General features: G+C 51.5%; 10 protein-coding genes across 10 annotated transcripts; 3 read left to right on the plus strand and 7 right to left on the minus strand.

The window, feature by feature from the left end:
• Positions 1–102: 102 nt before the first annotated feature.
• On the plus strand, positions 103–5,021 carry M436DRAFT_58892 (WD40 repeat-like protein; the record flags this gene model as incomplete). Its single annotated transcript, XM_013566939.1, has 3 exons — positions 103–2,607; positions 2,658–4,034; positions 4,848–5,021. The coding sequence occupies 3 exons, from the start codon at positions 103–105 to the stop codon at positions 5,019–5,021; spliced, it is 4,056 nt and encodes a 1,351-aa protein (XP_013422393.1).
• Positions 5,022–5,502: 481 nt separating this feature from the next.
• On the minus strand, positions 5,503–6,516 carry M436DRAFT_86585 (WW domain-containing oxidoreductase; the record flags this gene model as incomplete). Its single annotated transcript, XM_013566951.1, has 1 exon — positions 5,503–6,516. One exon carries the CDS (start codon positions 6,514–6,516, stop codon positions 5,503–5,505), a length of 1,014 nt encoding a protein of 337 aa, XP_013422405.1.
• A 340-nt stretch (positions 6,517–6,856) lies between these two features.
• On the minus strand, positions 6,857–8,274 carry M436DRAFT_86586 (uncharacterized protein; the record flags this gene model as incomplete). The annotated part of the gene is made up of 3 exons (XM_013566952.1): positions 6,857–6,958; positions 7,647–7,802; positions 7,882–8,274. The coding sequence occupies 3 exons, from the start codon at positions 8,272–8,274 to the stop codon at positions 6,857–6,859; spliced, it is 651 nt and encodes a 216-aa protein (XP_013422406.1).
• A 556-nt stretch (positions 8,275–8,830) lies between these two features.
• M436DRAFT_58936 (DAO-domain-containing protein) lies at positions 8,831–9,967 on the plus strand (the record flags this gene model as incomplete). Its single annotated transcript, XM_013566943.1, has 1 exon — positions 8,831–9,967. The coding sequence occupies one exon, from the start codon at positions 8,831–8,833 to the stop codon at positions 9,965–9,967; it is 1,137 nt and encodes a 378-aa protein (XP_013422397.1).
• Positions 9,968–10,416: 449 nt separating this feature from the next.
• On the plus strand, positions 10,417–12,440 carry M436DRAFT_86588 (glucose-methanol-choline oxidoreductase; the record flags this gene model as incomplete). Its single annotated transcript, XM_013566953.1, has 4 exons — positions 10,417–10,767; positions 10,827–12,065; positions 12,133–12,340; positions 12,394–12,440. 4 exons carry the CDS (start codon positions 10,417–10,419, stop codon positions 12,438–12,440), a joined length of 1,845 nt encoding a protein of 614 aa, XP_013422407.1.
• Positions 12,441–12,836: 396 nt separating this feature from the next.
• Positions 12,837–13,374, minus strand: M436DRAFT_86589 (uncharacterized protein; the record flags this gene model as incomplete). Its single annotated transcript, XM_013566954.1, has 2 exons — positions 12,837–13,112; positions 13,165–13,374. The coding sequence occupies 2 exons, from the start codon at positions 13,372–13,374 to the stop codon at positions 12,837–12,839; spliced, it is 486 nt and encodes a 161-aa protein (XP_013422408.1).
• Positions 13,375–15,497: 2,123 nt separating this feature from the next.
• On the minus strand, positions 15,498–17,695 carry M436DRAFT_77071 (uncharacterized protein; the record flags this gene model as incomplete). Its single annotated transcript, XM_013566955.1, has 7 exons — positions 15,498–15,934; positions 15,989–16,282; positions 16,393–16,487; positions 16,520–16,665; positions 16,713–17,263; positions 17,318–17,396; positions 17,582–17,695. 7 exons carry the CDS (start codon positions 17,693–17,695, stop codon positions 15,498–15,500), a joined length of 1,716 nt encoding a protein of 571 aa, XP_013422409.1.
• Positions 17,696–19,080: 1,385 nt separating this feature from the next.
• On the minus strand, positions 19,081–20,945 carry M436DRAFT_77072 (MFS general substrate transporter; the record flags this gene model as incomplete). Its single annotated transcript, XM_013566956.1, has 7 exons — positions 19,081–19,247; positions 19,301–19,456; positions 19,525–20,189; positions 20,261–20,518; positions 20,572–20,624; positions 20,678–20,758; positions 20,808–20,945. The coding sequence occupies 7 exons, from the start codon at positions 20,943–20,945 to the stop codon at positions 19,081–19,083; spliced, it is 1,518 nt and encodes a 505-aa protein (XP_013422410.1).
• Positions 20,946–21,425: 480 nt separating this feature from the next.
• M436DRAFT_68339 (tryptophanyl-tRNA synthetase) lies at positions 21,426–22,604 on the minus strand (the record flags this gene model as incomplete). The annotated part of the gene is made up of 2 exons (XM_013566957.1): positions 21,426–22,275; positions 22,327–22,604. 2 exons carry the CDS (start codon positions 22,602–22,604, stop codon positions 21,426–21,428), a joined length of 1,128 nt encoding a protein of 375 aa, XP_013422411.1.
• Positions 22,605–23,605: 1,001 nt separating this feature from the next.
• M436DRAFT_58928 (uncharacterized protein) lies at positions 23,606–24,149 on the minus strand (the record flags this gene model as incomplete). The annotated part of the gene is made up of 2 exons (XM_013566941.1): positions 23,606–24,018; positions 24,071–24,149. 2 exons carry the CDS (start codon positions 24,147–24,149, stop codon positions 23,606–23,608), a joined length of 492 nt encoding a protein of 163 aa, XP_013422395.1.
• Positions 24,150–26,063: the final 1,914 nt, after the last annotated feature.

Here is a 26,063-nt window from a genome sequence, read left to right on the forward strand (position 1 = left end):
ATGGAAAGCGCGCGACAAAGACATAGACAGTGGCAGGTGCTCGCAGATACCGACACGGAAAGAGGAGCAAGCATGAAGCGATAGCGACCTGCAAGCACCACAATGCAAGCGATTCTCCCTGGCCGGCCACAAGCTCAACTGCAGGCCGTGTCGACCGGAGTGTTTGAAGGCCAGACGCTCGTCTGCTACATCTCTGGCAGCGCCCTCGTCATTTGCAACGGCCCCGACTCGCTCCTCCAGACCATCTACCATGAAGACCTCGTTCCGCCGTTTCCCCTCGTCGCCGTCTCATACGACCCGCGCAGCGCAAAGATCGCGACCGCCTCCAACGACAATGTCTACCTTTACGTCTTGCGTGAAGAGATCAAGGGCCAGTTGCGCTGGTTCCTCGACATGACAGTCGAGATCAACCAGGACGAGCACAGGAACAAGGAAGAATCAAGGATCCGCAGCTTGTCTTGGGGCACCGACGACGAGCTGCTCGTCGCATCCAACAAGGTCCAACTGCTCTCGACCCAGGACCACACCACCCGCTGGACCCGTTCCCTACCCTCGCCCGTGTCGCACGCCACTTTCTCGCCCTCTGCCGCCCTCCTCGCTACCACGTCACGATACGACCGACTGGTCAAGATCTGGCGCCGTCTGTCGTTCGAGTCTGCCATCTTCGACTACGCCTACCTCGCCCACCCAGACATTGTCACCCACCTCGAATGGCGCTCTGACGCTGCCGACCAAGACGTCCTGTATACGGTCTGTCTGGATGGCAAGCTGCGCGTGTGGAAGACTGGCCTTCCCCAGCAGATGGACGTGCTTGGCCTGTACGCTGAACTGGACCTGATGAAAGCGGTGCGCCCTCTGGTGCCGTCCAACCGTCGCTACGCTTTCCTCGTTCTCTCGACCGTCTTCTCCAACGCCGTCGCCCACGCCGTCAGCACACAAACTCTTCCTGCCGAACGCCACGCTATCGAGTACATGAAAGAGCTGGAGAAGAGACACCCGGACATTGTGGTTGTGACGGACGATCAAGGACACATGAGTGCCTGGGGCTTGGAGAATGTCGGCTGCAAGAAGAGGACGAGCATCGCTGAGCACGGCGAATTCTTCCATGCCACCCATGTCGAAAACCTCTTCTTCGACTTTTCCAAGCACGCTCACGTCGGCGAGGACAATGCCCGCATTATCAATTTCGCCCTTCCTGGCCAGCCTGGAGATATCGCTCTGTTGGTGCACCACTTTGACGGCCGTCTCCAGTGGTACCAGGGAAGCGTGCATCACGTCTTCGATCCATCACCGCGAAAGCAGCGGATGCGCAACTTGGCCTCCTGGACTGGCCACTCTTCGGCGATCAAAAAGCTTATCCGCACCGCCAATGGATCAGCAGTCATCTCACGCACCGATACCGACGAAGGGGTTGTCTGGAAGCACCGTGGCAAGTTTCTGGTCAGGAAGAGCAAGACAAAGCTGCACGAACACATCCACCGCACCGCCCTGCTCAACGACGGCGACTTTGTTGTCCTCCTGCACCATGAAAGCATCTCGATGTGGGACGCCCGTCTTCCCAATGCCACCGAAATTGGCCGCTGTACATACTCGACCTCTGGCAAACCTCTGTGTCTTCTCTCACTCCCTGCTCCCGAAAGTGCTGGCCACCTATCATACCTTGCCACCGTCACTGCAGACATGCACGGTGTCGTCTGGGAGCTCGACCTTGTCTCGTCTGCACCAACCATGACACAGTTTTGTACCTTCCAGCTCGACCGCATCGAGGACATGTCCTACTTTCTACCCGTTGACCCCGCCGGTAGTTCACCTGTCCTCTCTGGGCTCTTTGACACGTTTGCCCAAGACGTTGCCGTCTCTTGGACCACAACCGGCATCCTCCAGACCTGGACGGCCAAGATTGACCAGCAGAACACGGCGGTCACTTGGCTCAACATTTCTACTACTCATACAAGCATCCAGGACCCTTCGCTTGGCAGCGGCACTTCAATCCGCAAAGCTGCTCTGGTCGACAAGTCTCGCTCCACTCTGACCATCTGGGATACAAAGAGTGGACGTCTGGATTATGAAGAGACTTTTCAGAACCAAACAATCCAGGATCTCGACTGGGCTTCGACTCCTGACAATCAATCTATCCTTGCTGTCGGCTTCCCTCACGCCGTCTTTGTATATACCCAACTGCGCTACGATTACGTCACCGAACGCCCCTCCTGGGGACGCATCAAGCAAATCAACACCCGCCATCTATCCCCTCACCCTATTGGAGACTCGGTCTGGCTGGGTTCTGGCAATCTGGTCATCGGTGCTGGTAACCAGCTCTATCTTGCTGGTAACGACGTCGATCCGCAGAAAGATCTTTCTCCCGACTTGCAAGGCTCAGCTCCGCACAAATCATCAGCTCGCATCCAAGATGTTGTGCGCAGGCTAAACGGTCCGCTGCCTGTCTTCCATCCACAATTTATATCACAATGCATTCTTGCCGGCAAGATGGACATTGTTCACCGCATCCTACTCAATCTTCAAAAGACCCTCAAATTCTATACCGAGGGCGACGACCTCGACTCTTTCCAGGGCCTCCACGTTGACGACTTCATGTCATCCGCAGAAGTACATCTTTCTCATTGCTATCGGACTGAACATCACTGACCTTCAAGCAGAAATACTCGAATTCCAGCAAACAGCTACATAAATCCTACAGCACTCTCGACATGGAAGAAGAGTCGACCACCGTCACCGAAAAAGTCGCCACAGCCATCGTGTCCCTGCTCTCCGAGAAGTCCATCCCTCAACTGTCGAGTACCGAGCAACTTAGTCTAGCCGACATTATTGAATGCGTTGGCATGGCCGAAAAGCACCGACGCTCCATCGATGAAAACGCCGCTCGCTATCTCCTCTTTTGGAGAGAGACTGTGATGCGCTCGCGCCAGTCATCATCCTCCGCTGCTGTCACCTGGCGCGAGATGCTCTGGGCTTATCACAGTACCAGTCAAGACATCCTGGTCGACATTGTCACCCGTCAGAACAAGGGACAGATGACTTGGTCTCATGCTTGCAATACCGGTGTCTTTGTCTGGCTCACAGATCGAGAAGCTCTTCTCCAACAATTCGAGGCTGTCGCAAGAAGTGCCTACACAAGCACCGAACTTCGCGATCCTGTCAACTGCTCTCTCCACTACCTCGCCCTTCGTAAGAAGAATGTTCTGACGGGCCTGTGGCGCATGGCTACCTGGTCAAGAGAACAAGCTGCGACGATGCGACTTTTGAAGAACGACTTCTCCGACCCAAGGTGGCGCACTGCTGCAAATAAGAATGCATATGCGCTCATGGGCAAGAGAAGATTCGAGTACGCTGCAGCCTTCTTCCTCCTTGCCGACAATCTTGACTCTGCTGTCTCCGTGCTCAGCAACCAGCTCGGTGACATCCAGTTGGCCATCGCTGTTGCCCGTGTCTATGGGGGAGATGATTCACCTACGCTGAAGAAGTTCTTGAATGAGCGAGTACTTCCCAATGCCGCCCGCGAAGGCAATCGTTGCCAGGCAACTTGGACATACTGGATGCTGGGAGAACGATCTCTGGCTGTGCGGGCTCTTGTGAGCCCTCTCCACTCGCTGCTCGTCCCGCCCGGTTCGCCACCAGACTCCTTACAAGCCAAGAGCTTCCGCAATGACGATCCCGCGCTCGTCGTTCTCTATCAACAACTACGAGAGAAAAGTCTGCAAACTCTGAGAGGCGCACTCATGATCAGTGGCAAAGAAGAGTGTGAGTTCATAACTGAAACTGCGAGATTGCTATTGCGTATGGGTTGCGATATTCTCGCTCTGGACCTCGTACGACACTGGGAGTTTCTACAGCCGCCGCCTGTAACAAAACAAGAGAAGGAACAGGATGATGTTGAAGAGTCCATCGCCGAACTACCACCTCGCAGGCTCTCGAGAACCACTTCCGAGAGCTTTGACCCCAGAAAACTGCTTCGCCGTAGAAGCAGTCTTGTTGTTGCTGACCTCCCCGAAGGTAGACCCGTCATACAGGAGAATGTCGCACCATCTATGCTGGATGGGTGGGGCGCTCCGCCGTCACAACCGAAACAGTCCTTTTCCATCCTCGATCAGTGGGCGACACCGGCGCCGCCAACGCCCAAAGCCGCACCCTCGATGCTTGAACAATGGACCATGCCCGAGAGACCAAAACAACAACCCACACCCGCGCCTTCAATGCTCGACGATTGGGCTGCGCCGCCACCTAAGCCTGCACCTAAGCCGGTACCGTCGCTGCTGGATGATTGGGCTGCCCCTCCCACGAAATCACAAACGGCGGAGGCTCAACAAAAACCGAAGGCACCGCCTCCTTCCATGCTTGATGACTGGACTGCAGCACCCCAGGCTACACCCAATACCGCACCGTCACTTCTAGACGACTGGGCTGTACCTATCGCAAAACCAAAGCCACAGCAGATAAAGACTATTGCTTCGCCGCCATCGCTGCTAGATCAATGGAGTTCGCCCGCGCCGCCTGCGTCAGAGACAGTCGTCAAGCCGGCGCCGTCAATGCTCGACGAGTGGATTGCGCCGGTCTCAAAGCCTAAGGCCGAAGCCCCAAAAGCTGAACCACCTTCTACGCTCGATCAATGGACTGTGCCAGCCCAGCCTGTGTCTCAAGCGGTGCCATCGGCATCGGACAAACAAGAGAATATCGCTACACAGGAGTCCAAAACCGCTGTCGAAGATTCTTCTTTCTTGACCAACCCGACGATGCCAACATCGATGCCCAACTCTGCTGGTGATGAAGCAAAACCTGATGAGACAACAACCCATCCTCGAGACGAATCGCAAGCACAGCCAAAGTCAAAGAAAGAAGGAGGAGATGCGGCGCCCAGAGGAGAGTTCGCTGCGCAAAAGCATGATATAGAAGAAGCCGAGAAGGTGGAACAGTCGTACAAAATGCCCAAGGGATTGAAGCAGCCACCTCCTGAGGCATTCAAGGAACCCGATCCGAATTCTTTGCTTGATGCGTTTGGGTTTTGAGCGAGCATAGCGAGGCGTCCCAGAAAGCAACATCCTGTCCTTTGTATAGCAGATATTCTAATCTTATTGATTTTGCCAAGCTAGCGACTCTATACCCTTTATAGGCCTGTGACACTACTGCTCTATGCGTGCAATTTGGTCATTATTCTTGTAAATGATTCGCTATTCGACCCTTGTCTCAAATGTTCCTCACAAGGCAGATATGTCCACCCTGGAGAAATACACTGGGGTCAAGGGGCAAAGTTAAAAATCAAGAATGGGATGACTAGCACTTAAATCTAAAGATATGCTTTGTGGTAAAGTTCCATTGATTTATTATGAGCTAAAACAAAGAAAAAATGCTGATATAGGGAGCGCGCAACAACCAAGGAACTTCTCGGATCGCACAAAGTAGCTTCTCCGGAAACTCCATCCCCTCAAGCATCTGGATTCACTTCCGCGGGAGGAGCAACTTCTCCCAAGTCACCATCGCGGCTAAAGATTACTCTTCCTCCAAGCCGACAGCGCCAAAGCTGAGCTTCCACAACTTCTCCTCGGCCTCCTGGTCGAAAGCGTGGGGAGCGTAGCCATTGCCCGCGAAATGCTCATCTGCAGCAGCGACACTGGAAACACCAGCATCGGCGAGGTACACACCACCCTGAGTGTCAAAGTGAGGAGACAGCGCAGCCCAAACAGTAGTCGCAGCACCCTGCTCAGCAGATCTGGCAAACGAAGCCATGGGAGCGAAACCAGCGATTTCCTCTGGTGACATGTGGCGACCGAGCTGGGTGGTGAAGATCATGCTTGGGTGCACGGAAACGGCGCGTAGGGCAGAAGCCGCGTACTTGCGATCGATGCTGTTGGCGAGGTAGATGTTCGCGGTCTTGCTCTGTGCGTAGGCGACCATGGGGTTGTAGCCTTGCTTGGTGAGGTCGAGGTCGTCGAAGAAGACGCCGGCTGCCTTGTGGCCGGCACTGGAGAGGTTGACCACGCGACTAGGGGAGTCGGCGGTGCCACTAGCGATAAGAGTGTCCTTGAGAAGTTGGAACAGCAGGAAGTGGCCGAAGTGGTTGGTGCCCAGGTGCATCTCGAAACCGTCAGTGGTGCGGCCCTCTGGAACAGCCATGATACCGGCATTGTTGATGAGGATATCGAGACGCTTTTCCTGGGACAAGAACTCCTTGGCTGCCTTTCTCACGCTCTCGAGATTGGCGAGTTCCATCTCGATGAGGACGGGCTTCTGGCCATTGGGGTTTCTTGACACCAAGTCTTCGGCGACTGCTTGTCCTCTGGCCTTGTCGCGGAACGTGAGGTACAGCTTCGCTCCGGTGGTGTGGAGGGCGCGTGCGGTTTCCTGACCGAGTCCGGCTGAGGCACCGGTGATCAGAATGACCTTGTCTTGGAGCTTGCCTACGAGACCGAGGTCATTGACGATGTCTGCGGCTGTTGGGCCAGAAGCTGGGCCCTCGACATATCTGTCGGCGTATGGCTGGTAAGGAGTAGTAGAGGAAGGCATGATGGTTCGAGGGATGGTAGAGTTTGACAAGTCTGGGCTGGAAGTTGATGCAAGTGAGAAAACAAAGTCAGCGGTGATCTTGTTGTTATTGCTGTTGACATTCCACGGGCGACTGCGATGCTATCTAACGCGACGCCATTGACTGTGCCATGAATGGATGGCGTTCACCCCTTTGCACCCACCATGACGAGAGAATGGTACAAATCTTGACATGAGAGAAACAATGTCCAATGCACGTACGTCCACTGCGCTGGAATTGATGCACCGACTCGAGTGGTGTTGGCCTGGACTTTGACAAAGCATTTCCGGAGATAAACGAGGTGAGCACAAAGAGGCGGGGTCATACGCCAGGGCGCTTGCACTGGTCTGCAGTGCAGTCGGCCTTGGATTCCTCCGACTGCATGTTCGGGTTTCTGCCAGGGTGTCCTGCTTCTTCTTTGTCCTGCCAAACATCAGCCGGGAATCTGCCACAATCCTTTGGGAAATCGTGCCAGGGCACCGCCCATCCCAATCAGCTCATGTCGCTAGCCGGAGCTCGGGTTTGACCGCGGCGCCGAAAACCAATAAAGCAGTGCAAGTGGCTATCTCGTGATTGGCTGACTTCGACCCAGAGCAGTGGGCGTCAAACACCATCCCGATCGGGAAAATGATGATGTACGACGAGAAAGAAACCAACGTCCAGCTCGGAGAAGTGCATGAAGCAGATACCATAGTCAGGCCGTCGCATGTTGACTTTCCGAGCTAAAGATCAAGCATGTCAGACGCAGTTTTGAGTGAGGCGGTGTGGTTGGTAAAAGCTTTGGTAGTATTGACGGGTCCAAACGTCGTTCTGCTTTGCAACCTGCAGGCTGCAGCTCATCACATCGGCTTGCGCTCGAGCTTCGTGCAGTTCGACGAAAATGCATCATGCAGGTGAATTTGACCCTTCACTGAACGACCCGATAGACAGGCAGATGTTCTTGGTCTGGTACGGTTAATGCAAGTGGTCCTGCTATGTTCACCGCTCGTAGCAGTAAGATTCCGCTTTTGAAGCAGGTTCTGGCCTAATCGAACAGGCGACAACACCTCGCAAAGGGACCTCACGTTGTTCTTTTGAAGTGTCATAGAAAATAGTTGCGCCTTGTCTTTACCAAAAACATGAAGACCGTGACATTACACGATAGCGAATTGCCCAAAGCCTGTTTGTAAACCTTTGCCACGTCTTCGGCCATCGCATTCAGACGGCACAGTGCAAATTCCTCGCCAAGATCAGGCAGGTGACCTAGCACTTTGTTCTCGCGGTTCGACTAGAGAATACAGAATCAGCTTCTCAATCTGCAGCGATGCTCACTCGACTTTGGGTTCGAATAAAGATGGTTCACCTACACTCTTGCAAGGAAATGCCGGCATAGTAAGCTGGACTGGCGTAGACCGGGAGATGTGATGGTAGACGTGAGGCAAGAAACGAAGCTTTCCACTCCACATCGCAAGACTTCCGTCCGTAGTGGTGGCTTGATGGCCAACGTGTGTGCCGTACTGCTCCAGGACATTGAGAACCTCGAACGACAAGCAGAAGTACTCAGCTTCGGCGCCGAATGCGTGGACGCCTGGAGGTGAAGGGACCGAAGTAGAAGATGTGGATAACTCAGAGTCGGATTGAGATTCATCACCCAGCTCCGTCACAGTGATGTGAGCTTGAGAAAGGCCCTTATGGTTGAGACACAAGGCTTTCTCGCCAGGAATGTTCTCAGACGAGAAGGTGATCTTTGTTGGAGCCATTGTCTTTGAAGCAAGAAGTCGATGGGATCAGGTAGAAAAGAGCTCTGTAGTCTTGCAGGCAGTTTCTTGAGGATGTATTGCTATTGGGGAGCGAAGTCCTCCTGATATTTTTGGCACTCTTATAGGCCTACACCACGACTAATTAGAGAAGCCCAATAACTGCCCAGTCCAGTGCATCAATTACGAAACGCGTAGCTGTATTGTCTGCTCAGCCTTCGAAGTGGCTGCAAAGGAGCTATGTCCTAATCAGGCAAATAGTTCTTCTACAATCTCACGTTGGCTGTAACACCATGTCACACTCTTCGAATGCCAAGGATCTCCTGCACCATAACGTAAGTCTGCTATGAAACTGACAGCTAACATTGGATGCACAGCTCGATTGGGGGTCGACTAGTGTCCCCGGAGGATTTCTTCTTGTCATGAATCCTCTTATACAAGGGCCTCTCCCTCACATGTAATAGAACCGAATGCCTTCGGATTATACGGCCTTTTCAGAGGCCACGAATCGTAGTCAGAGAACCCACTCTTGTCTGAAAACGGGTTCCAGGACATCAAAATGCCTTCCCGCAACGACACTCCAGAGTCGCCGTTTGCAGCGTTGCGAGACCTCAAGCCTGCACTTCCGTACTCGAACTCTGCGATCTCCTATTGGCACCGCACAACTCGAGCATTTGCACATCTCAGGGCTAACGAGACTAGCCCACTACCTGTCTCTACCAAATACACAATCATCGGCTCTGGTCTCTCTGGATCGCTCACAGCGTTCGAGCTCATCAAGTCTGGCATCCCGGCTGAGCAAATCCTCATACTCGAGGCAAGAGAAGCTGTTTCAGGCTCAAGTGGTCGCAATGCAGGTCACGTTCGTCCTGACCCTTGCAGTGAATTCAGCGGCTATGCTATAGTCCATGGGTCAGACAAAGCTCTCGAAATCGTCAAACACGAAATGGTCGTACTTGATCTTGTTCAAGAATTCGTCAAGACCCACAACATCGACTGCGAGTTTCGACCCAAGCAAACTTTCGATGTTTGCCTCACACGAGAAATCGCTGAGAGCGAAATGCGCAACGTAGAGCAGTATGTCAGTGCTGGTGGAAGCCTCGACCACATCAGGTACCATGAAGGTAATGATGCAAAGGAACGTACTGGCGTCCATGATGCACTCAGTGCATGGGAATGGCCGGCTGCTACGATCCATCCTGTCAAGCTCGCTCAGTGGCTACTCTCGAGCTCGATCGACAAAGGCTGCAAGCTGTTCACCCACTGCCCAGTCATTCAGATCACCCAAAACGAAGATGAGACTTGGAACATGCACACGAATCGAGGCATGGTGTCTACCAACAAGGTCATCCATTGCACAAACGCGTATGCTGGTAGTCTGCTTCCTCAACTTTCTGCGATGCTGCTCACCCCGATCAAAGTGCAAATGCATTCCTTGATCCCAGACCAAGCTTTCTCTGGCGGCAACATGTTGCAGGCGTCGATGGCTCTGAGATACGAGGAACATCGCTACTATGCTTTGACCCAGATGGAGAAAGACGGAACCATTATATTCGGTGTCGCAAAGCCATCGGGTTTTACATTTGATGACACTTCGTACACGGATGAGTTGGTGATCGAGGGGCTGGAGAAGTTTGAGGAGTCCCACGACCGCCCGAGCCACTACAGCCTATCGGTCTTGCATACCATCGGTTGAATGGCCCGATGCGAACAGTATTGGGAGGCTGAAAAGGCCTACCACGGTAGGCTGAGTCCAGACGCCTGCCAGGGGCTCAGCCATTCCAAATATGGGCAGCGATGCGAGGCCCGTCAGGCGCACGCTGCTGTTAATATTGAATTTCATGTTGGTCGTTTGTCACTCCGCTCAGCTCCACCAACATCCTCAGCTGTTGGAGGACCGAAGGACTGTATACTGACCATAACAGTGGCAAACATGGCTTGCTCGACTCCTTCCGACCACGAGAAGTCAAGCGAGGTTGAACGTCAGAGACGGCTCGAGAGATGCTCCCCTTATCGAAGAGGCTGTGATGCTAGAAAAACTCAAGTACCCTTTCTTCTAGCACTTTAAAGTGTAGACAACCAGCTGCCCAAAAACTCCTATCTCCATCACCTTAGATACCAACTTTCGATTTTCGAACTCCAACGATGAAGGGATTTGCTGGCATCACTTCTCTGGCTTCAGCCTTGAGTCATCATTCTCAGGCAGCACCTGCTGGGTATAACAACAATTTGCTACCCAGGAACAGTGTTCAAGCAAAACCTGGTTCGTCATCTTTTGACTATGTCATTGTTGGCGGTGGAACAGCGGGTCTCGCAATAGCTGCAAGACTTTCGGAAGATGGTTCGAAGAGCGTCGCAGTCATCGAAGCCGGCACCTACTACGAAACTTTCGGCAACACCAGTGAGATTCCTCTCTACAATTCTGCCTGGACCGGCAAAGATCCCACAGACACGAACCCCAACATTGACTGGAACTTTGTCACGACACCCCAGAAGGTTGGTAAAAGTTGCTCTCAAGATCATCTCTATCGTTCCGGAGTGACATAACACGACAGGGAGTGCTGAACGCAAAGATACACTATCCTCGTGGCAAATGCTTGGGAGGCAGCAGTGCACGCAACTACATGGGCTATCTCAGGGGAACGAAGAACTCGTATCAGCAATGGGCCCAACTGGTCGGCGACAGCTCTTACACCTACGACAACTGGCTGCCTTACTTCGAAAAAAGTCTGAGCTTTACACCTTCAGACATGACAAAACGTGCTCAGAATGCTACTCCGCAATACGACACTGGCAGTCTTGGGAAGGGTGGTCCACTCTCAATCACTTTTCCCAACTATGCCCAGGCTATGTCTTCGTGGGTACAGAAAGGTATGCAGGAGCTGGGTATCGCAGCCAGTAACGGCATCACCAGCGGAGTGCTCATGGGCTCTTCTTATGTCATTGCGGCTCTTCAACTCAGCCAGAAGCGCGAGTCCTCTGAGACTGCCTTCTTGACCCCAGCAGCAAACAGAGCTAATCTCAAGATCTATGACAACACTATGGCGAAGAAGATCGTCTTTTCTGGCAAGAAGGCAAAGGGCGTCGTCGCTTCCACAGCAGGTCAGCAATACACCTTGTCGGCCAAACGCGAGGTGATCCTCGCCGCCGGTGCGTTCCAATTACCACAGTTGCTGATGGTTTCGGGTGTTGGTCCTGCTGCAGCGCTGAATAAGTACAACATTCCCGTCATCGCAGATCGTTCTGGAGTGGGTCAGAACATGCAAGACCACATCTTGATGGGCCCTAGCTACCGAGTGAATGTCATCACTGCCTCGGCCATGGCAGATCCTGCATTCGCCGCTCAAGCCGCTAATCTCTTCATCAACAACCAATCTGGCATTCTGACGAGCCCTGTCGGTGACTTCGGCGGATGGGAGAAGCTGCCTGCACGCCTAGGCAACGACTTGTCGCCAGCCACACAGTCGGCTCTCAACTCTCTTCCGCCAGACTGGCCCGATATTGAGTTTCTCAGCATGGGCGGCTATTTGGGATACCAAGAGAACGGAAGCCAGCCTCTGGATGGATACAACTACGCCACTGTCGCCATTGCTCTTCAAGCTCCACAGTCGCGTGGGTCAATTAGTATCAGTAGTGCGGATACTAATGACCCACCTGTCATCGATCCTGGATGGTTGACTAGCCCGATAGATCAAGAAGTCGCGGTCGCTGGCTACAAACGAGTCCGCGAGATTTTTGCTACCAAGGCCATCGCTCCAGCTTTGATTGGAGGCGAAGTCTTCCCCGGCTCTCAGGTATGCATTGACTGTGCCGAGCAGCAACAGCCCATCTATCTGTACACAAATAGCTTACCCAAAGCAGGTATCCTCAGATGCCGACATACTTGCGCTCATCAAGAAATCTGTCGGTTCAGTCTTCCATGCGTCATGCACATGTGCGATGGGTAAAGCTAGCGACAAGAATGCTGTCGTCGATTCGAATGCCAACGTCATTGGCGTCAATGGAGTACGCGTTGTTGATGCTAGTGCCTTCCCTTTCCTACCGCCAGGACATCCGATGGCCACGGTTTGTAAGTTTCGATGACCTGTGGTCACTCTCTAGCAATATCACTGACAATAAAAGATGCTTTGGCCGAGAAAATTGCTGCTCAAATTTTGAGTCAGTCCTGATATCGCAGCAGACACAAGTCATTTACCAGATGACTGAATGAAAGCCAGGACAGCTCGAGAAACAAGGTATCATTATCAGAAATAGTGGGGCACAATCTGATTCAAGGGATGCAAGGGAATAGGGGTAGTCATTCCTTTCCATTATAGTTCTTGAATTGTATCTGCTTAAGGGTCAATCGTCGCAATTGCACGTCCTGTATCTTGAACTTGAGCTTCTTCCTGATGCGGAACTTCACATGAGTCGCACGTACTACTCGACTACACAGAGCCGGAGTTGTCTGCACATGACCAGGCTGATAACCCTCCATCTGCCTTGTAACTGTTGGCGATCTCCACAATCGAGCCATATGTGCCTGCAACCATTAAGGATGTACCAATGACAATAACAAAACCACACTAGCCGACCATGAGCGTCCACTTGGTTGTTCGCTGACCATGCCAGTGATCGTAGAGCCACATACAACCATAAGGTTCGATAGAGAGAAGAGTACCCAGAAGAGCACCGACGAGCGACACCAAGCCACCGAATACTGGAATGGCGCTCGCGATGATATAGGAAATGATGATTGTGCCGGCTGTGCAGCTGAACCATGTCACGTAATGTATGGACGTGTTCTGGGAGACATACTTGGTGCCACGGAGGATGCGGAGAAAGACGTACTTCGGCGGCAACTGTAGGCGGCGGTGAGCGAGAATTCGCGGTCAAAGAACCTTTACTACGTACATGTGACAACAAGAGGGTGCTCACGCAAAGACCAGGGAGTGCGAGACCATAACAGACTCTCTTCAGGAGTGGGCCCGTTGACCCAAGGGCTGGAGATGCGACGTAGTATCCAGCAAAAAAGTAGACGACAACTCCAATCGCGATGTAGATAGAGGTGACGATCGACTGGCAGATGATGAGTGCACGGGTGTACAGTCTTGGATCCTTCATCTCGGCCGCGATCGGGAAGAAGCCTGGTGTGCCAGCAAAAGAGGAAACGAGTGATGAGACAGCTGAGATGGCCTCCACAAAGGTTGGGGTGCCAAGGAGTTTGAAGTCAGACTCCCAAGAGCCGCCTGCGGAGCTGCTGCAGGACGACCACCCACACCAACCGCGACAGTCAATGTCATGACTATGACCAGTCAGTCATCAGCGTGGTCTGTCATACGCTGTTGGAGGAACTCACTGGCAGAGATGATGCAGATGACTCCAACCCACGCAAGCCAGGTGATCCGGCCCAGGGTCTGGAAGCTACAGAAAATGAAGCCGATAACTGCAGCCACAGCGAAAAAGACAGCAGTACAAGCGCCATGGAGCGAGAGTGCATTAAGAGCGACCGAAATGCTGAGCATGCCAGAGCCAGCGACGAAGATCCAGTCTTGTGTTCATATCAGCACTGACGGACGAAGCATACGCACGAGAATATCGGGTGATTCCGATATGGTCATTTGCAACTGAGTCTGCTTTCATCAGACTACTGAGGATTGGCGTGCCGAGGTTGCCTGCGAGACTTTTGCGTCAGCACTGAGATATCATGATTTGGAGGTAGCATACCGCAGCCTAACAAACAGAGCGTAGCTTCGATCTATTGTGTACGAGAGCCTTGCCCTCGCGGTTGAACTTTCTCATGAGATCGACACTTGGTGGCGCTTTCGGCCAGGGCGTGCAGCATCTGCCTGGGCAGTGGAGTCCTCTCAGCGAAAGCCTTTGTGACAGTTTGACTGGCGCCAGTCAATCTGGAAGAACATGTCAGCATTAGTTACATTGAGAAAAGCACGATACACTCAATTGACGGCAAGATGATCAGCCTCGCTCAGTAGATCGATAGTTTGGAGCGTGCCATGTCGCCAAGTCTCGATGTCGGTATTCTGGACCACTTTCAGATCAAGAGGGGCACCAGTCTCTTTCGCCACCAATGCTGCCTCGCCAACACTGTGCTCGGCCAAGGTACGATGATCAAAGACTGTTTCCTTCCCAAAGGTGAGAAGGCCACCTCGAAAACTTAGATCCTTGATCTGTCGACAAGTGGCTTTTGCTTCTCTCTCGGTTTCTCCATCACAGAACTGGTCGTAGGATGTTCGCTTCAACAAAGCGTGAATGAAAGGATTCTTGTCGACATTAAATAGAGTACTCCTTCCAGGCCCCGAGAGAAAAGATAGGACCGACAGCGATGGGATAAGCAAGTATTTGCGTGAAGATATGGTGGCGATGACAAGTGATCTCAGGAGCATTCGTAGGGGTAGAACGGACAAGCCATTCTCCGGAAAGGTTTGATTGTCTTGCCTTGTCACATGGTACAGACCAGGTCTCTGCTTGCTTGGGCTGATCTGATGGTGTAGTGTTCTGGTCTTCGATGGTAACAACTGGATCCTGGAGATATCTCACAGATATGCTCTGTGAGAGAGAGGTATCTGGCTTTTGTAGATATAACACAAATTTGGCTGAGATTTGAGGCGTGTGGAGTCCTCAGGTACTTTACTCAAGACCCGTTCAGTCCAGAGCTTTGTAGCTCTACTCATATAGTTGTGATACTTGCCGGCAGGCGATCCGGTGGATGTGAGTCTGGGCACAAGCAGCAGAGGGTCATCCGCCGCATTTCCCCGCTGATACCTCGAAAAGATTGAGGAGACTAGTCACATAGTTCGGCTACGTGATGGAACATGGATCCAACGCCTTGAGACAGGAAGCATCTCCAACGGTCACTGCACCAGGGAAATCACTACCAATTCAAGTTAGATCGAGCGGATTGATCATCAGGCGGGAAACAGAAGGAAGTATAGCCTTCCATCATCAACCCTTCCGGGTATCTCTGCAATTTCCCGTGTAAGGACGTGACTCATTACCGAGCTTCCATATCGCCTGTTGTAGCCGAGCAGATTTCTGGCAAAGCCGGCTTACTGGTTCCAAGATATTGGTGTCCTGCTTGTTGAGACGCGACGTAGTTCACCACAGTAACAGTGCAGCACAAACGACGACTCTCACGGCCTATAATTACAGGAACTGGCTTCTCCCAAGATCGACGATATGATAATCTATACATAGACTACTAAGTATAAGACCACCAAGATCTGAGACTACTGAAGATCTGTCCAACCAAATGCCTCAAAGTCAAGAGAATCTGCGACCTGAATCATCTGCTCCGTTGTAATAGTATATTGCCAATCAGCGTCACCGATAGTACAATCCATGCATCGAGGCATCAGACCGTCGGAGCTCATAGATGGTACATATCGATCGCTGTGCCTCTGTGTTGGTTGACAAGAGTCTGTCTTGCTAGTTCTGCGATCTTCAAGCGGATGTATTTGTCCAAGGATCGTCTCTAGTTGACGCAGCTCAGCCAGCATGAAGCCAGCGACCGAATTACCCCGAGTTGTCATTTCTCCCAGAATTTGATATGCCTTTTCTGCTGGCCGGTTATTGCCTTTAGGAAGAGATGGGACAATTACTGCGGCCATCAGTAGGACGAGCGCTGAACTGAATGTAGCGTCAAGGTCGAACGAAAGGAAACATTCTGACTCATCATCAGTCTGAAAATACGAAGACATCCGATGCTCCTTCAACGTACCAAGGAGTGCTTCGTCTTGCAACTGGGACAGTATGCGGATGTTCTGAAAAGCAGAGTCGATACACATGATCAACAATGCTTTTACGCCATTGTAGCGGCGTTGTCCGACATGTCGAGAGTGAAGGCGTGTCTCTAAGAAAGTGTAAAGCAGCGGACGTGTTACTAGAATGGCACATTGATGATGTAAGACATGAAGGTAGGCAGAGAGCCTTGAGATACCAAAGTCGAACTTCTCAGGCGTGATCTCAAAACATCGATGCAATTGATCAGTTATGCGTGCGATATTCAAAAGTGCTTCCCTTGTGCTAGAAACCTAACGCATGTCGAGATGTCCTTTGGTACCGTATAGATCTTCCGATCATCGTCAGCTTCACAAGGACAAGTTCGATGACTGTCGGATCTACCGTTTGAGATCCTGGTTCTCAATCTGGACAATTTTACCTGGATATCCAGTGCCGTAGCTCTGCATGGTGGTTCGGGATACAGTGGTAGACTTGCGCTAATGTCTTCATCTCGGATAGACGAAGGCACCTCATGAGGGAGGAAAGGTTCCGGTCGAGCACATGGACCGTCCACCAGAACTTACGACATCTTTGAGCCAGAGCTTCTGTAACGTGCTGGCTCTGCATGTTTGTATGCATACAGTGCTCAAGAGCGATCCGAAGGGCTTGACCAATCTGGGATGATTTTAGCGTTTGTCGCATGTAGTCTCTAGCATACTAACCAGCTGATATGCTGGACTTCGAAAGTCCAGCGAATGGAGGTAGAGAGTTACACAACACAAGATCTCAATCGTTTCAATATGGTGCAAGCACAGGAAGATTACATCAGGCAAAAATACCATGGCCTGTACAAACAGGTCTGCCCCCGGTGGCTTTCTTCCCTTGACAGTTCGAGCAAGAAAGGTTTTCCCGAAAACGAGGATTGGAAGGTAATGCACATACCACAGCGGCATAAGACCTGATTTGTCTGCATTGGGGTTGTGAAACCGAGCGAAAGACATCATGAAACTTTCTTCATCGAAGAGATGAAACGTCTGGCCGACATAAAACTTGGTGGCGTTGATGAGATACATCGCGTGCTCAGCCGTGGGAAGGGTGATGCTGTCCGTCTTCAACATTGGAGCACTTCCTCTCAGCCCATCCCACCCAAGATCGTATGCTTCACATTGGAACAGCAAGTCCTTGGGTGACAATGGTTCGCCCAGGATCTGCTCGTGTGCCATTGTAAGCACGCGTCGACCGAAGGACCAATTCGAAGAAGTCTCAAGATATACTGCAGCATAACGTCAACGGTAGCTCTCCGCCAGTTTGGCCACTCGACACTGACATGGGATACTTCTAGCTTTAGGCGCAAAGGTGCTAACGCCTAGTGTAAGTGGGTTCATGAGCTCGGAATCTGGGGATGACTGTCTCGTGGGAGATGCATCAACATGTTCTCGAGGCTCTGGTGGCGCATGTGAGAGTGAGCAGTTCTGTGTTGTTGGATTATCGACAGGTGATGGCCCAGGGTCATTTACTCCGAAGTCGACATCTGCCCCGTCTTGGTCGATGTATTCGTGAACAGGATTGTGTTGTGACGGTGACTCGATACTCCCAAGCTGAACAGCAGAATTCGGATCTTCGCCAGGCTCTGAGGGGCCTGCGTGAATTTGAGATGTCTGGTTTTTGCTCGTTCCTCCTTCGTAGAGAGCGACTTTTGCCTCATGGTTTCCAAGGCTATCATAACAGACTGGCTGGGTATGCTCATTCTTCCAACGCTCTCCACGGTATCTGGTTATACCTCGCTGCTAAGGGCGTCAAGTTTGTCCTTGGTGAGCGTACGGGAAGAGTCGAGCAGCTTTTGTACGACAACACTTCTTCGACGAAGCGCAGATGCAGTAGTGTCAAGACCGCAGACGGTCAGTCAGACCATGCTGATACCACGATCTGTGCTCTGGGTGCACATGCCGCTTCTCTGATACCCAGTCTGGGTCGCTCCGTCATGGCACGATGCTGGTCTGTCGCGCATATCCAGTTGACTGCATATGAGGTCGATCTCCTCCGTGGTCTCCCTACCACCAACAATCGAGATCTGGGGTTCTTCTTCGAGCCTGACCCGGGGACTCGACTCTTCAAACTATGTTCTCCAGGTGCCGGCTACACCAACTCGCAAGAGTCTGATGTATCTCTACCTCCAATCGACCGTCTGCCGCAGCCTCAAGATTTCATCCCAGCCGCGGATGAACGTAAGCTGCGGAAATTTCTCCAAGAAGTTTTTCCGTGGATGGCCGACAGACCTCTGGTAGAACAAAGACTGTGTTAGTTCGCTGACACCATCGACTCCGACTTCTGCGTCGACTTCGTGCCCGAGTCCAACAAGTCTCTCGTGGTACTGTCGGGAGACTCTGGTCATGGGTTCAAGATAATGCCTACACTCGGCAAATGGGTGGTGAATCTCTTGACAGCCGGAGACACAGACAGAATCCCGATGGCGCTGAAACGATGTTGACACAAGGTCTTTGGACTGGGCCAAGGGCGTCAGTTAGCGCATAGGAGAGACAAGAGAGCTCAAGGATCTCATCTAGGACAAAAAGAGGCAGAAACGAGCCCGTTTGTACGCCAAGAATGGCACACGTGAAGTAACGCGAGAAGAGCTTTTGACTCCAAGGGAAATGGTTCTATAGCGAGAGCGACATTTCAATTGATTTGCATTCTCCATCCACAACATCCCTTCCAAGTCAAACATGACATACTCATCTAGCTCGAGGTCTAGATCTGATCACTGCTCAGACGCACCCGATGATGTCATGCATTGACCCTTCCTCGAGCGACATTGTTCCAGTCTTTTCACATTGCAATAGCAGGTGCCATCTTGACAGTCTGCGAGACATTAGCCTGGCGATCTTGAGAAGAAATTCTGTCAACCCATACCCTCAGACCAAGTGATGCGCCGATGCCTACAGCAGCGGCAACATATACTGGAATGAAACTGCAGCGGTATTACTTGGCAGTGACAATGCAAACACATACATTTTGACGGACGAGAGAAGCCAAATTGATGACTTACCACTTTGCCATCGATCGAACGATGATACCCAGAGTTTCGGTATGTTAGCCGGGATCCAGCGACTCAAAGAAGTCTCCGCCCATGCCGAGTGGTGCTGCTTGAAGCTCTGCTCGTGTGTGGTTGACCAGAAGTGCTTGGAGATTGTTGAGAGCAGTGTTGACAAACAAAGTGCCGCAGATGGATAGTGCTAATGAGACACTCAGCAGTTGTGCTGGAAGGTCATTAGCTGGTGGGTGTTGGACAGGGTATCTCATAAAAAACTACCAATCATGATGAAAGCAATACCAGAGGAGACATGCTCAGGCTTTGTTATGGTCTGAATGACAGAAAATGCAGATTGCATACCACATCCAGAACCGATTCCCAGGAGTACAGGATAGCCGTAGATCTTTGCTGCGGATGTCGTGTCGTCAATCAGCGCTGAAAAACAGCAAGTCAGCTTCATGTTCAAGTATGAAATCCAGGGTAGCCCCAAAGGAGATGCTTACAGAACAAAACACCTGCGACCAGCACGAGCAAGCTCCCTACCAAGAACCATGGCATGTAGTATCCACCTTTTGACAGATAGGATCCGTTGACGATGATCATAAAGGTGATGGTCATGATGAGCGGCAGTAGTCTTATGCCAGACTCCAGTGGGGAGTCACCGCGCGTGAACTGGAAGTATGTTGGGATGTAGTAGATGGGAATGAAACCAGCAGAGTTGAATGTTGCGGTCAAGACGAACAAAAGGATCGCTTCCCGATTAGTCAAGAGGGCTGCTGGGAACAAGCGGCATGACTTGGTCGTAAAGAGTGCCAGCTTTTGCTGAAGTATGAAGGCTATGAGCAGGACCCCAGCAAGAACCATCGGCACGATGATTGGCGTGCTATACCAAACGTAGAGTGTTCCACCGAAGTTGATGCCCATGACCAGGCAGACCAGGCAGCCGATACTGAGAACCACGCCAGCAGTGTCCAGTCGAGCGAGCCCAGCGAGCACAGTGAGCGAAAGCTGGGGCTTTTGACCCGGGATGAGAAACACATATACAGGACTCAGGAGCCCGATCAAGCAAAGGTTGATGTAAAAACCCCATCGCCACGTAGCGCTCGAGTCAGCGAAGGCACCTCCGATGAGGGGACCGATGACATTGCCAACACCGAACGTGAGGCCACTATGCATATCAACGTCTTGACTCTTGTTATGGACTCCGTTCACAAAGCACAGGATCATGCTTGTACTTACACAAGTCCAAGATACAGAGGTCGCTCCGCGCCGGTTGTGTTGCACGATAGCAGCGTCATGACACCCAGATATATCCCGATACCACCAACGCCAGCAATGACACGACCGACGATGAAAGCGTTGATGTTCGGGGCTGCTCCGCAGAGCGCAGAACCGACAGAAAATAGCAGAATGCAGATTGTGTACATCTTTTTCGCGTCGTACATGGCGTACATGCTGCCAAAGGGAAGTACGCAACTTACACCTCCGATCATGAAACTGTGATATTATCAGCGAAGGGTTGAAAACAGTGCATAAACAAGAAACCATACGAAACACAGAGCCATGGCAGTTTCTCTACTCTTCTCATATCTTTTACGATCACCTATAATAGGGTCAGCTATAATCAGACCTATTGTTTGCCTGGCATTTTCGCACAGGAATCACATCGGCGGTGATGGTGTTGTCCAAGGCATACAGCAGGACGCTCGACAAGATACTGAGGACCACAAGAAACCACTATAACACAGTAAGCATGGAATCTCACGTTGCTGGAGTTGTAACGCACAGCGACTCCTTGCAATTTGCGAGTCTCAGGGATCAAATCTATCGACTCCGAAGCCGGACTTGCAGTGTATCCGACATCGGGCATTTGGCAGACGGCAGACGAGCTTGCTTGCGCGGTTGTCTTCTCTGCAAAGCTCATGACTGATGTTGCGACAAAGATTGTGTTGAGAACGTGGCGTGAACAGGTTCGTGAATGGGTGATTCGTCGTAGAGGCGGTTGACTTTAACAATTAGGGGGGGAAGGAAGCAGAAAGGCAAGAACACAGTTTGTCAGAAGCGAAAGTGACCCGAATAGACGATTCAGCGTTTTTCGGGGTCGATTATCAAGTCAGGAGCTCGCGTGCGACAGTTCAATATGATGTTCCAGCCAATCGAGGGCTGACGTGCATAAACTTTTGTACGTCCCACAGCTAATCACGTAAGCTCATGCACTATGTGTTGATGGCGTAACAAAGTCTGTAAGGATCCGGATATTCGATTGGCTTTTGTCACGCAACGTACTCTTTTGGAATGGACAGAAGTCTGTTGGGAAGCAAACAAACAAAGGAATGGTCACAATTTCGCCAACTGTGTACCAAATCAAGCATATAACTGATGATACTGCCTGTTTCCATGCTACTCAATTTATCAGCCTCCGTGTCATGATACGCTGCAGGAAGCCATCTGTGACGTGGCTTCTGTTCTCCTGGAAGGAGGCAACAACATGCTGCACCGCGTCAATGAGCGACTCTTGCAGTTCTCGTGCCTCCACAACGCCCTTTCCAAAGCCATCAATCAGCCGCAACAATTCCACATCGTCCTCCAGGAAGAAATTCAGGTACTCGAAGATAGTTGGGGCGTGGAAGCCTGCATCGTTGGCAAATATAAGCTCAATCTTTTGTCGCACCAGTTTCTCATCGTCTGTAAGGAAAATTGCGGACACTGGTACCGAAGCTGACATCTTTGCTTCTGCTCCTTGCAGAGAGGGCAGAAGACTGGAGTAGAGGAATGCAGCTTGTGGATGTCCCAAGGTCTCCGCGTGCTTTCTGACCTCACTAAAGTACCCGTCAATATCCCATGAGCAAGGAATCAGACAGGGCATATCCTGCAGAGTTTCTTGGTCTTCTTCTGTGACATCAGCTCCAAGAATGCCGGGGAATGAAGTTGCGAAAGTTCCAGCGCTCTGGGTCGAGCAGCAATAGAACATACCCACGTTCTGCTCGTCCCCGGACTCGAGTGCCCGTTTGATGTCTGAGACCTTGATCAATCGAGCGACGCGGACTATGTTCTGATAGAATGATCCTCCAACATAGTCAAGATTCGAGAACATGAAAGTCTTTTGGGTATTGAAGCCGAAAGCCAGAATGTCCTTCGCGTTTTTAATTGTGTATCGCTTGACAGTGGGCACTGCCAGCGAGGGAGAGTGCAATAGTTTCATATCGTCAGTCAGCATCAAGACAAGCGGTGCATCAAAAACGTCCTGGAGCCATCTGACATCTCGTTTAGCATCGACTGCAAGCAAAACTGCCTATCAAACATACTTTGTAAACTCGGATGGAATTGAATGACCAAGATGCAGACTCTCACTGCTAGGTCCACGTCCAGTAAAGAGGTAAAATGGTTCCTTGCGCTCGAATTTATCAAGTATCTTTTCGAGTCCGCGATGGCTGAAGACAATACCCCTACGCAAAAACCGATGCGGCCGCCGACCAGTCACATCTTCGAAGCGCTGCAGTAAATCTTCATCAATGACACTTGCATTGGATGCGTCGATGAATGGATGAGTCTCATGCTTAGAAGCAAAATCCAGGTCTGCCATGTTGAGGACGCTGCGATACAGAACTGGTGATGGAGACAGCAGCACGTATCTATCTGCCACTCTGTCCATCGCCGGGAAGATTATCTATGTACTCAGCCCCTCTGTAACTTCACATTAGGGTGCATGAGAACTTGGCAGCTGACATGGACCTTTTGTCGAAAACGTCCGCTGCCCTGCAGGTCTGCATGTCTGACATGCAGGCGGGGTATCCTTCTCGTGTTGTGGTTCGCTTGATGGGCTCCTGTACGGATATTGGCATCTTTCCTTGGTTGCAACACGACATAGCTTGGACCGCTCAGTGGTACGATCGACATGGTGGTGAACCAAGTCACGGAGATCTGCGCCAACGTTTTCCTATCTCGTAAATTTCTCGTCATATCCTGTGATGCACTGATTCCAAAGCGCGGATATCACAGCACAAGACTCAGTATAATCATGTTTGTATGCAATGATAGTGGTCAATAGTCTCCATGACTGTTAGCGTACCTAGAGTCTTGTCATAGACCCAGGTCAGGATCACGTAGTCGCATCAAGATTTGCCCCTCTCATAAACAGAAGCTGCAGTACTTTATCTTGCCCGTTTACTGCTACAACGTGTAGTGGCGTCTGACCCTTTACGTCTCTGACTTCGAGCATAACGCCAGCACCTATCAAAACCGCCACGATGCTCTGGTTTCCATAGGCCGCTGCAATATGCAGCGCGGTTTGTCCATTCTTATCCTGTACATCAAGGCACGATGGGTGCTTTATCAATTCTTCGACGACGTCTTGTTGTTGACTGTCCACGGCGAGATGCAGACTAGTGCGACCGGCCCAGTCCTGCGTAAGCACATTGGACTGCAATCGCAACAGGATCTGCACTGTGAACAACCTGCCATTCTCGGCTGCCACATGCAGCGCCGTCTTACCATCGTGAGAGACGTCTGGTGTGTTAAGACCACTCTGCTGTAATGACTGGATGTCAGTGTTTGCCAAGGTAGCCTAGAGAGGCAAAGAGGATCTCATACCTCACTCAGCAGATTCGAGCCCGGCGATCGGCTTGTGGATGAGCGATATGACGACTGGCCTAGCGCATGGGAGAACTGCTCGCCGAGATCCCATGAAGAGAGGGGCAACGGGTCTCCGTCCGGATCGCAGGTATTGGCACTGTCGATCGGCGGTGTCTGGAAGCCGTGTCGAGTGATTGCCGTGGGAATGTCAAAGTAGGACAGAGACTCGTTACACCCTGAGGCTTCTTCAAGCACCGGCACGTTGAACGATGCTATTGGAAGTTGCTTGACGATCTGAGGGATGCTTCGATGCGAGGTGTCGTGGTCCACCTCTGAGGAGGTCGCGGTGATTTCAGACAACTTTGCCGCCGTTACGGTATCTCGGAAGCTTTCGAGCGTCTCCATCTTCGATTTCAGTCTCTGACCTGCATACTTGTCAGTGAACTGTAACCATGACCCCTTGCTTGATATGTTCACGGTAAGCTCTTTGCGCGATGCGATTCTGAATCTTCTTCCGATGCGCAGCGTCTTCGGAGTGTGGGCTGCTTTGCTCCATTAAGTCTCTCCCACCAAGTTCGTGGTGGTTCGAAATGCGTCCACTGTCACACTGTCAAAGGTTTGAGGAACTTCAGACCGTGTATATGTGGTTGTGCAGGGACAATATGGAGCCAGAAGAGGTGCGAGTGGTGCTGAGGTCTTCGTCGCATGTGCGACAGGTTAAGGAGTACATCACGGGCACGGGCCGAGCCTTCTCATCTAGTGACACAAATGGAAGGAGCTGGAGGAGCTGAAGGGGTTGACCACAGGCGTCGTGGCTGTGATATACGAAACGGGATAATGATAAGGTGAATATCACAAGGTGGATTGTGTTGGTGTCAACTGCCGTACGACACAGCCTACAACATTCCCTGCAGTATCAGCCACTCTAAAGCAAGTTCTCGTGTTCGGCCTTCCCGCCAGGGTTGATCGCACAAGCTTTACCGGTGCGGGACCAGCCTTATCCCACCAGCCTGACGGTCTTCCAACCCCACGTGTTTTCTCATGATCACCAAGCCAATGGCAGGAGCGCTAGTTACTCCTACCTTAGCGACACTGTATGTTCCGTTGACCTGTTTATTGATTTGTTTCTCTCCTTGGCGTCGAATTGCGCAATCTTTGTGATCGTCAGGACCATTGTCCCATGAGGCTTCCATTCGACATCGCGACTTACAGCGTCCAAGACCCTGCCCACAAAGCGAGTGAATGTTCTGCGACCTCTATTGCAACACTGATTGAGTGGCGTTGGCTGGAATGATCCGTCCTGGTCTTAGCAATTCGTCTGAGCAAATACCGTTTCTCTGTCTTTTTTCCTCACATGCATGTGGCGCTTTAGGTGTGTTCAAACGTGATCTTAGGCGGTTGAGACCGTCCACAAGCCTAGGGTCCCAGCGGACCAAGACGCAGGCGAAGTGCATGATTCAGTCAAACGACGGCAGGTGTATGAAATATGCCCCAGGTAATTCTTGTGGAGGACAAAAGCATATACTAGAACTCGATGAGCAGGAAATTTAGTGTCTGCTCCAGATATTCACAAGACACAACCTATGCGTGTGTACCGTCTGCTCCGTCGCAACAATCACAGTCAGGGTATGTTACGCACGCGCAAGTTATGGTCCAGTTCTGACGATTGCGTACTGAAGTCACTGAACATTTTCCTGGCTAGTGGTGTAGCAACGCATTGCTCACATGGATCAAATGTGCACAAGATACAGACGAGGTATATCTGTGGGGAAGGCTGGCTGAGTCGGAAAGAATTTATGATCATGCATTGATTGTGTCTCAAGCCACAGAGAGCATCATCTATTTGTTGCAGCTGTAGTTCTCACCGTGGCATTTCAGTCACCGCTACCTCATGCACCCCCCATGACCTAGACTCTGAATCTATACCAAGTCACTGTTCATGCTGCTGACGGTACCATGACCCATCATCACGAGAATCTGGGTTAAGCGAACTATACACCGCATCGCGGCAGCTCACAGCTGATGTGGAAATCTTGTCAGCTATTTCTAGACAGAGGCTCTACTCCGAACCAATCGCTTCATCACGTTCAGTGGCGTAGTGAAGCCTGACGCGCGTACTCCTGCTTCTAGAGATTGGTTGGCAGTGATGGCGCATGAGGCATTGAGCCTAGAGGTAGCTGCGCGGTGGCTTGGCTGTGATGCAGCAAGCGACAACCATCCTTCGACCACAGCCAGAAACTTCTGCCAGTAACATGACATTTTTAAGTGCCCGAGCCGTCAGTGACGCGATCTTGCGAGATGGTCGGACACAGTTCTGAATATCCACACCAGGATGTGGATACTATAGACGTTCCAGTTCGGATATAGAGTGCTTCATGCGAGAGGAACATGGTTCTACTCTACAGAGACATGCTTCGAGCGGCGAGGAGAAGACCGTAAAGATGTTGTATCGTAACGCCCTTGAAAGCAG

Source organism: Aureobasidium namibiae (assembly GCF_000721765.1).
Source record: "Aureobasidium namibiae CBS 147.97 unplaced genomic scaffold scaffold_33, whole genome shotgun sequence".
NCBI classification, from domain to species: domain Eukaryota; kingdom Fungi; phylum Ascomycota; class Dothideomycetes; order Dothideales; family Saccotheciaceae; genus Aureobasidium; species Aureobasidium namibiae.